We start from the raw sequence: 10301 nt of genomic DNA, 5'->3' as shown, positions 1-10301 counted from the left end.
AAATATTGCAAATTAAGTAACAAATAGATCCTGCTTTTTAAAAATGAAGACTTTTTAATTTAAAAATACAGAAAAAAATGGCAAAACTTATTAATTAATGGAAGACAGGTTAAGCTGGAAGTAAATGCATGAGCTGCTTTACAGGAATGCATAATGTGAGTGATGAAAGGAACAAATATTCTTCCAGTTTTCCAGATTTGACACTCATTTAAATGAAAGAGGCTATTCCCAAATGGTACACAAATTCAGAAGTCTTTATTTTGAAAAAAATTCTTCCAACAGTATTTCACAATGAACAAGAACTTAACCAAATTTATCTATCATACTAAAGTATTTCAGAAATGAATATTGAAAACAGCCTGTAAGTTTTCATCCAATATTTAAAACCACCTCCTGAACTAAAATTGGTCTTCAAAAATCATGGCGTATTAACATTTTCCAAACATGCCCTGCTGACTAGAAGGTCCTGTTATTCTTTCTTTTGAACTTCCCAGTAAGTTTCCTTGTTCCCTATTCCTAGGATTTAAAGTGCAAAGGTACTTTTTATGAGCTATTAGGACAAGTATTCTTCATTGAAAATAAACTTTTGCAGAAAACAAATCCTGTGCTTGACTAACAGCAAAGACATGTTAAGAAATTTCTGAGCTCCAAACCATGAGGAATCAGAATCACAACTTTCAGAGTAATAACTCACATTTTTTCTAAAGCATAGGAAGCTAATTTTGTATAATGAACAAATGTGGTTGTGCCAAAATAGATTTTGCCAGTTAATTTCCACTTTCTCTTCTTAAAAATAAGGTATAGTCTAAGCTAATGTAGATAAGGAAAGGCACGATACCAACAAACTGCAAAACAAAGTATAGCCCCAAGCCATGCACTTTTTAGAGTCATGAGTAGGGACAATGAAAAAATTAAGGTGCAAAATAGATGTGAACTTCCACAATCTTTCAATGGACTGTCTTAATAGTTTAATTTAAAAGCATAGGATTTTTCATATATCTTCAGATAGTCAATTAGAGAGATTTTTTTTCTTCTTTAAATGGAAGAATTTCTTAAATGGAAGCACAAGATCATACCTACACAGCTGGTGAGCCTCAAAATAGAATAAGGTCTACTTTATTAATAAAGTTTCCAGTCAGGCAGAATCAAGAGTAATCTTCATATATGCATAAGGATATTATCATTATAACAATATTTTTAGTAGAAAAGTCTATAAACAAATGTTCTCCCAAAGGGACATCCATATAATGGAATCCTGGAGACATTAAAATAATGAGTTAGAGCTGGAAGGTGGCAATATGGAAAGACAACCAAGTTAAACAAGAACCAAGTCACAAAATTGAACATTTAAAATAAGAACAGGAAGAGGCATATAGAGAGAGAGCCATATATAAAATAAATGATAACATTTCTTAAAGACTATACAAGAATACAAGAAATTATATACCTCTGGGGTGTGAGAATAAAGTCACAGAGGGAGACATACTTTTTGACTTTATGCCCTTTGTGTATACTGCATAATTTTTAGAAATCATAAGCATATATTATAACATACAAAAAACCTTTAAAGTCTTTAAAAAACCTGATTGTAACCAAAGCATTCTATGAAACATTGACTATGTAAGATTAGTTTACAATCCCTTGCTGCCTTTAGTTAATGATCATATAGTCAAAATTAGAAGGCTCCTTGGCGTTTGCTTCCTCTGTCTCTCCACTCAAGAATGAGGGAAGATGCTGAGAATTTAGAATTCAAATTTTACTCTCATTGCTTAAATTGTAACTTGGATAACATCTCAAGATTTCAGAGAACCGATTAAAAAATTAATCTATGGGCATTTTAATCACCATCTAAAATATTTTATCTAGGATCACTGTATCTTTTTTTATAAAAGCTCAAATCACAACATTCTCTTTTCATCAGTCCCTACAGCCCTGTGTTGGACAAGCACAGATGTCAAAAATACACTTAAATATACGTTGAATTTTTATCCACTAGAATAAAATAAGCAGAATGATATGCATTCTTGGCAATAGTCTTCACTGGAAAATACCACTGTCAGCCCAAACTTACACAACTGACTTCAAAATCAGACTAAGATGTGGCATAAGAAGAGCTACTTCCTACCTTCACTATATATTCAGGATTTGCCAACTCCAAGGCCTTGAAAAACATGTGAATGTTTGAGACTAAGAAAAATTGGGAGTGGTAAGCTAGTGGCCACCTTAAGAGTACATGCCCCATTTCAAAAAGATGGATTCAGAATGCAACGTTTTAAAACACTGTGCTGGTCACACAAAACAGAACTGCAGACAGAATTCAGTGTAAGCCTTGAATGTGCAACCCCTATAAGAGCACAATAATTGGACTTTTTAAAACCAAGGTTCACAATACTTGGGTCTTTGCAGATTAAATACCTCAGGGCCCAGTATTATCTCTAAAAATAAACAAGTGTTCAAATGCTTGCTAAATGAATTAACAATATAAAAGCTCTCCAAATACTGGATATAATCATCAAATGACCAATACATTTAATTAATGAGTTGTGGAATTGTATGTCCTTTGCTGTGCTGAAGCTGGTTTGCAAAGGCTTGGGAAAGCCACTGGTTGGCTATCTCTTTCATCAAACTGCATTTAATGACATCAGATTGGCAGGTAAAATCACCATGAAGACAGTATTTATACCATAAATATTAGTAAATGCTACAAAACAGGGCCTTTTTTCTTTCATGAAAGATGGTTGTTAAACATTCAGCAGCACAACACTGGATTACATCGTGGTTATATATTCATCTGTTCACAAACAACCACGTGAAAAGTTTAATGTCACTAAGTTTTAAAACATAAAAAGAAAAACTTAACTAATGAGGATGAATACAACAGGTTAATTAAATACAAATTTTAATATCACCTTTTAAAAAATAAATTTTAAAAGTGTATAGGCCACAAACTGTATCAATAAAGGTGGAATGCTTTACAAAATAGGAGTCTGTGATACTTCAGATGAGTCTTCAATCTAAAGCACGCTCCACTAGTTACCATATTAATTTACTTCTAAAGTTAAAAAAAAAAAAACCCAAGAATAAACTGTACTGATTTCATCAAATTATGAAAGGAATTCAAGTGATTAAAGTTTTTTTAAATATACAAGACAAGAACGTTAACTTGTTCAGAATTTCAAAATATTAAGAATGCATTCATATATAAATGTGATAGCATTTAATCCAAATCTGTTCCCCAGAGCAAAAAGCTGCCACTAGCTTAACCTCTCTATGCTTTGCTTCTTTCATCCTAAAAGTATAGGTCCACTGCAGGGATTGTAAGAGATGAAATATCAAAATTGTTTTACAAATGACTATCTCATACACAGCCCATAATACCACTGCTATTATTACCTTGAAGTAGTGTTAAAAAGTCTGTAATTTCAGTTCTTCTCAATAGCAAACAAAAAAAACCCAGGGAATAGTTATGTTTGCCCTGCAAGTAAATACTGTTCTAGAAATACACAAATTTAAAGTATAGTGGTTCTCAAAGAGTCTGGAGACCCTTAATGGTCCCTACAACCCTTTCTTTGAAAGGCTGTGAAAAGTCAAACTATTTTCATTGTACTACTGAAACATTATATAGTTTTCATTCTCCTGATCTCACAAGTGCACAGTGGACTTTTCCAGCATGTGTATGCTGTGTAATTTTTAAGTTGGAATGCAAAAGCAGCATGAAAATCTCACTGCTTTTATTAAGCCAGATTTAAATGCATAAAATGTAAAACAATGTTCCTGTTCTCATTAGTTTGTTTTGGAAAAGTTATTTTTATCAAAAATGGTATTTATGTTAGCAAGTTATTAGTTTATTACTGTTATACTTAAATAAACATGTTTTAAAAATATCTCAGTATTAATTTTAATACAATAAATTCTCAGAGATACAAGCTACATCAACAAAGCTGTTTGGGGATCTTCGTAAGTGTTAAGGTTCTGAAACTAAAATGCTCCAGAGATGTTGGTACAGTGGTAAACCAGCAGCCAGGTCACCCTCTCCATGTCGCCAATTGACAGGAACCATACTAAAGTGGGTGTGTGTGCAGGGGGCGGGGAATTTCACAGGTAAAGCACTAATGTGCTTTTACAAATTAACAGAAGGACTTATTTTAAGGAACAAAGTGATAACCAAAACTCTATTTTCACAAAAAAAAATTCTCTATTTCAAAAAATGGGGAAAAAAAGTCTTTAAACTATGTCAAAAGTTTGCCATCCTGAAAAAAGATCTTTCCTGAACAGGGATATCTGCAGATACCTGAACAGGAAAAATGATGTGACTAAACCAGTAAGCCAGGAAATTTGAAGGTCTTCAGCCTTGTTACCTTCTAGGATTTTTTTCTCCTTTTTAGTACTCAACATAATTTTGATGGTCTATATAAAACTAGAATAAATCTAAATGTAAAAGTCTAACGAAAGCTGATTTTCTTTAATAATAAACAGTGAATATCATGAGAAAAACCACTTTAAAGCTACCTCTCTTCTTTTTTTCATTTTTTAGAGATGGGATCTCACTCTATCCCCAGGCTGGTGTGCAGTGGTGTGATCATAGCGCACTGCAGCCTCCAACTCCTGGGCTCAAGTGATGTTTCCACCTCACCTCCAGGTAGCTAGGACTCACAGGCTCTCACACCACCATACCCAGCTTGGGTCTCTTCTTGAACTAAACATTTTTATTTTATAAGCGCTAATTTAAAGTCAGTAAGAGCTCCCATGTAATTACAAACTTCAATAGTTACCCAGAAAAAGAAATAGTCTTTAAAATTATTTTGATAACAACTGTTTAATTTACTATTCAGATGGAAAGCCTGGTAGGATATTTGGGTAATGGCCTGTAATTAGGTAGCATAACTTTGTGCACATGAATCAACTGGGACCCGATACAATCTAAAACAGAAATTCAAATATATTTTCCCTCAATGAAAAGGGCTGAGGAAGTCCTCCAAAATGTGGAGACATTTCAAGTCTACATCAACACACATCTGGACCTGTGCAGCATTCACTTAATTCTAAAAGAAGAGGCATACTGCTCAGAAAAGGGGCAGAGATTTCCCAGTCATCTTGCTTATTAAAACGGTTTAGATAAACCACACTTTTAGCTAGATGTACACTAGACAGCAATGTTTCAACAAGTCTAAAACACTATACAGCTTTTAAAATACTATGATAACAACTCAGTCATCATTGCAAAAAGGCATTCAACATGAATAAAATGTTTGAGGAAACTGATGTTTACCTCTTTTAATACCAACGCTTTTTAAAAAGTTTTAATCAATTTAAGATAAAACTTTTAAAATATGTACTACATATCTGTGTATGCAATTTCACCTTTACTTAATTACCTACAGGCATAATAAAGAATGATCATTAGATGATGTAGTATAGTGATGTCCTCTAGGCCGGGTAGCGGTCCTTACACTAATGGCCTTGGACAGTGTGTGCTCCTCAGAGTGTTTTTCAGTCTCCTTCCTTTCAAGCCATCCCTTCTAAACAGCTAATATGCTATAGTCTGGACAAGCAAATAATTAAATTTATTAAAATCTCTCATAAAAACAAATGCATAAGCTCTAACACACAGACTTTGTGACTTATATGGGTTGCTCAGAGGCATTTTTTAAAAAAACGATTCCAAGTTTCTGAGTTGTGTTCGGTTTTCACAAGACTGCCAGATTACCTCTAGATGAATGAGGCATTACTGTACATAGATACTTAAACAAGTTCATTTGAATATTAACAAAAAGATATAACTAAACTTATTATCTTTTCCTTTAAAACAAAGTATTCCGTAACTTTAAGGTAACACTGAGTTCCAGTTTCTTTCCCCCAAAAAACAAACATAAACAAATATCCTATAGATACTATCAGTTTGCCCAAAAAAAGAAAAAAACTGAGGTGCAATAATGTCACAGTTAATGCATGTCTACTTCCAATACATTCAAAGACAATTTTTTTTTAAAAAAATCAATAGTTAAAATAGGCCTTTTGCAGTCTGAGAATTCAAGATACTTAGAAAAATTTGTAAATACACATACATGCAAATTCTTCATATATACAAATTTCACAAAATTAATAAGCTGCAAAGAAATTAGTAGGATTATGGTAAATCTGACAAGCTACATTTAAATGCTTTACCACTGGCATATTCCTGAATGTAGCAGTCATAGTAGTTTTAATAAATTTTCTACATGGCCTTTTTATAAAAAGTCACTAAGAAGTCTTTTAAGAATTCAAGATGTTCTCAATTCACTACTCATATTTAAGGCCACTTTGGTAAAGGCATTGCAGCAAGAACACAAAAACAATAGCATATTTTATAATATTTATTTTTTTTCACCTGCAAACTGTAGCAAAACATGATCAGCTTTATTATGCAGACAGGTATCCCTCTACATTTTAAAAGAATTTAGGCATGTATAAATAGAAGAGCTCTTTAGAAAGGAAAAATTCAAGAATGAATAAAACCTTCCAATTTTGACTCTGTTACTTTCCAGTAGCAATGGTTAAAATGATTTTAGGTCATTCATTCCAAGATATATGACAGCACCTTAAAAGTGGCTGATCTATTTCCCCAGTAACATTTCTCACATAACAATGTGTTAAAGTTACAAATACTGATATGCACAAATAGCTAATTTCTAAGAAAAATATGTACAGTACTGCAGCATAATGAATGTGGTATCTGCAATAACTTAATATTAGCCAATTTTAATATACATGATACCGCTACCCTTTTCTGCCAATTCACAGGTTAAAAGGTGTTACTGGAGCCCTCGGTTTTGCACATATTACCTGGTGTTTAATACACAATGCAGGCTTTTTAAAGACTTCTCTTGTGTTTAAAGCTAAGATCAGTGAAACAAGACAACAGTGCAAGAGGTGGAGAGATGTAATGTGACCACATAAAAGTTCGTTCCAGTAAATTGTCTATATAAGGCTATAAGAAAGGATTGGTTGATGAGCTTCCTGTTGGAAACTGTCCTGTTGGTGCACCAGTCTAAAGGAAAACATAAGACAAATAAATAAAGAGACAAAAGTAGTGCATATACAAAATTTAAAAACATTTAACTGAATTTAATTTTTTTAATTAGACTTTTTGGTTAAGAATTATTTTTTTAATTATTGGCAATAATATTTGTTATTGGCAATAAGCTATATCAAACTACTATGTGTCATGAACTGTGCTACGTCTTTCATATCCAGTATTTCAAACAGTTCTTGTAATAGATTCTAAGAAGAATCTTAGAATGGTCTTAGAAAAGCACTTGTGATTCAAACAAAACTTCTGACTCTTAAGATCTCTCTTTTATGTTCACTAATTCCTAGGGCCTCTCATAAAGTGTTATTTTGACAAGAAAGCAGATAAGTTTCATATTATAAAATAGCTGATCTACTGTCAATGCTTTGATTTGCAACTAATTTTTTAAAAACTATCAATGCTTTGATTTGCAACTAATTTTTTAAAAGGTCAGAAAAGGATCACACATAATGGCTCTGTGTCAATTTGTACAATCTTATGATGTCACTCATATCAATATAACACCAAATACCATCTACGAATATTAACATCCTGCTATTCCTAATTTTAAAATAAGATTTAACAACTTATAAAGTATTTAATTTTAAATTTTGCTTACCATAAAAGGATTACTAGATACTCCAGCAGCTGCAACTTGACCAAAAGGGGTTACCACTGGCTTTGTTTGTCCAAATGCTGCAAAACCTGCACCTTGTTAAAACAGAACCACCAATTATAACCTATACCTTCAAGAGACAATCTGATGCTTATAAAGCCTCATAATAACTTTCAGAGACTTTCCTACCAGAGCAGCAAAAATAAAATGTTAAAGTTAAGTTGTTAGGCCTCAAGCTCTTTCAGATACCAAAGACAAACTTACTGTAGCATGTCTTAAAATAACTTTTTTTTTTTTTTTTTGAGACAGGATCTCACTCTATTATCCAGGCCAGAGTCCAGTGGCATGATCATGGCTCACTGCAGCCTCAACCTCCAGGGCTCAGGTGATCCTTCCACCTCAGTTTCCTGAGTAGCTGGAACTACAGGCACACGCCAGCACGTCCAGCTAATTTTTGTATTTTTTGTAGACAGGGTTTCACTACATTGCCCAGGCTGGTCTCAATCTCCTGGACTCGAGTGATCCACCTGTCTTGGCCTCCCAAATGGCTGGGATTATAGGCGTGAGCCATCACACCTGGCCAAGACAACTTTCATTCAGCTCTTTCATTCTAACTTGTCTTAATAACTAAAATTTATAGGATTTCATTACTAGACGAGCTTGTGACTATTTGGAACAGGCTGTGCAGACAACACAATGATTTCTATGTAAATATCACAGTATTTTGTAGGAAATATTTTTATTATTTATGGCTCTTCCAGGGTCCATATTTCAGATTTTTTTTTTTTTTTTTTGAGATGGAATTTCGCTCTTGTCACCCAGGCTGGAGTGCAATGGCGATCTCGGCTCACCACAACCTCTGCCTCCCGGGTTCAAGCAATTCTCCTGCCTCGGCCTTCCTGAACAGCTGGGATTACAGGCATGTGCCACCATGCCTGGCTAATTTTGTATTTTTAGTAGAGACGGGGTTTCTCTATGTTGGTCAGGCTGGTCCTGAACTCCCGAGCTCAGATGATCCGCCCACTTCGGCCTCCCAAAGTGCTGGGATTACAGGCATAAGCCACCACGCCCAGCCCATATTTCAGATTTTTAAATAACCACTTACTTAAAAAAAAAAAAAAAGAAAAAAGAAAACACATAGTTGTGATTCAAGAATCTTCAAATCTATGCACTTCAAACTGGAGCAAATGACAGAAATATGTAGAAGTGTCGAGTTAATCTTCTTGTCTCTTCCTAAAATCAAATAACAAACTCTAACTACAGTATAGTTACCAAATTAGAAAAGTAGTCTATTTCACACACAAAAAGGTACACATTTCTGTCCTGAAAGGAAAAAAAAATCCCAACATTCTAGGTCTATAAATTCTCCTTTTAAAATCAAGAGGCATATTAGAACATGTAAGACGAAATAATCAGAAAAAGGCAATAAAAATTCTGAGAATGACGGGATGCTCTTTACATAGTCACTGATTTCCCATAAATTGTAACCTGCTCACAAAAACTTGTAAAATCACTTAGCTTTCTGAGGTCCAAATCACCAAAGGCTTTTAGTTTTGTGTAAACACTCAGTAGATAATACTACAGTATTCTTTAGAAAAGTCTTTCTGCCCAAGCACACAACATTATGATATAAAAAGGATACATAAAATGAACTTACAGCTCGCCAAATGTTAGATCTTACCATTGGGCTGTTGAGAAAAAGCTGTCTGTTGAGGGAAAGCTGCTTGGGCTGGAAAGGCAGGCTGCTGAAAGCTGCCACTAAAGCTGGTGGGAAGACTGTAGGGAGCAGGAGTGCCGAATCCCGTGGGCATGCTCATGGATGCAGTGCCAAAGGTTGCCGCTGACAGAAGAGAAGGGCTGATCAGTTACATACAACAGGATATGTTTAGTTTCTCACAACATTGTAAAAAAGACATCATTTACCTTGAAAAATACTAAGATGTACATTAAAGGCAGGGTTAATTCCAAAATTCCAACAAAGTTAACAATGAGTTTTAGTGCTACACAGTTTAACATAACTTGTAGAAACTTTATTCTTCTAAAACACAATGACCAGAATGAAACTAACTACTAAAGCTGTTGTTTGAAATCCCAAGACAATTTCTCAAATTATAAATTCAAGTCTAAACAGTAGTCTTGTGTTTTAAAGATCATGCAATTAATATGTATACTAGTATACATTTTTGTTTTTACTTTTGTTTTGTTATATGCAGTAAAATAACAGCCAAAATTTTATCTCCTGAAGTATCTGTCATAACATAATATGTGTTCCTGCAAAAAAAAATTTTAAACTGCTGAAAAATAGTTCGCTAAAAAGAACAGGACTTATAGGACAAACAGTTAGTTACAGGCAGACCACTCAGAACCTATGCAGCTTTGTAACTACAGCCAGAGAGAGAGAGGGAGATTCTCTTAACAACACTAACACAATTAAAAGGATATTTTCCTATTAAATCAATTCCATACACACACACACACACACACACACACACACACACACACGACTCCCACCCTCTTATGGAAGGTAAATGAAGACAGCTTTGCAAGACTGAAGGAAGGTTAGGGCAACTGAGCTATTGAAATTAGTGTGAAATCCATAAAGATTAGAAGTGAAATAAGCATTCCTAGGAAGAATGC

At 34.0% G+C, this 10301-nt stretch overlaps 1 protein-coding gene across 9 annotated transcripts in view; it reads right to left on the bottom strand.

Moving 5' to 3' along the window:
• Window positions 1–236: 236 nt before the first annotated feature.
• The window catches only part of AGFG1 (ArfGAP with FG repeats 1), an 89120-nt gene continuing 79055 nt past the window's right edge, over window positions 237–10301 (bottom strand). For 6 of the 9 annotated variants that reach the window (XM_031008613.3, XM_031008614.3, XM_031008616.3 and 3 more), the window contains 3 exons: window positions 9346–9504; window positions 7668–7759; window positions 237–7027 (listed from right to left, as the gene is read on the bottom strand). In XM_031008613.3, coding sequence (XP_030864473.1) covers window positions 6968–7027; window positions 7668–7759; window positions 9346–9504 — 311 coding nt within the window. In that variant the 3' untranslated portion in view covers window positions 237–6967. The remainder of the gene's footprint in view (window positions 7028–7667; window positions 7760–9345; window positions 9505–10301) is intronic. The other 3 variants (XM_055380595.2, XM_031008615.3, XM_031008618.3) reach the window with 1 other exon arrangement.

Source organism: Gorilla gorilla, chromosome 11, assembly GCF_029281585.2.
Source record: "Gorilla gorilla gorilla isolate KB3781 chromosome 11, NHGRI_mGorGor1-v2.1_pri, whole genome shotgun sequence".
Lineage (NCBI taxonomy): Eukaryota > Metazoa > Chordata > Mammalia > Primates > Hominidae > Gorilla > Gorilla gorilla.
The sequence above is the reverse complement of the archived record's forward strand: the minus strand, read 5'-3'. Positions and strand labels throughout refer to the sequence as shown.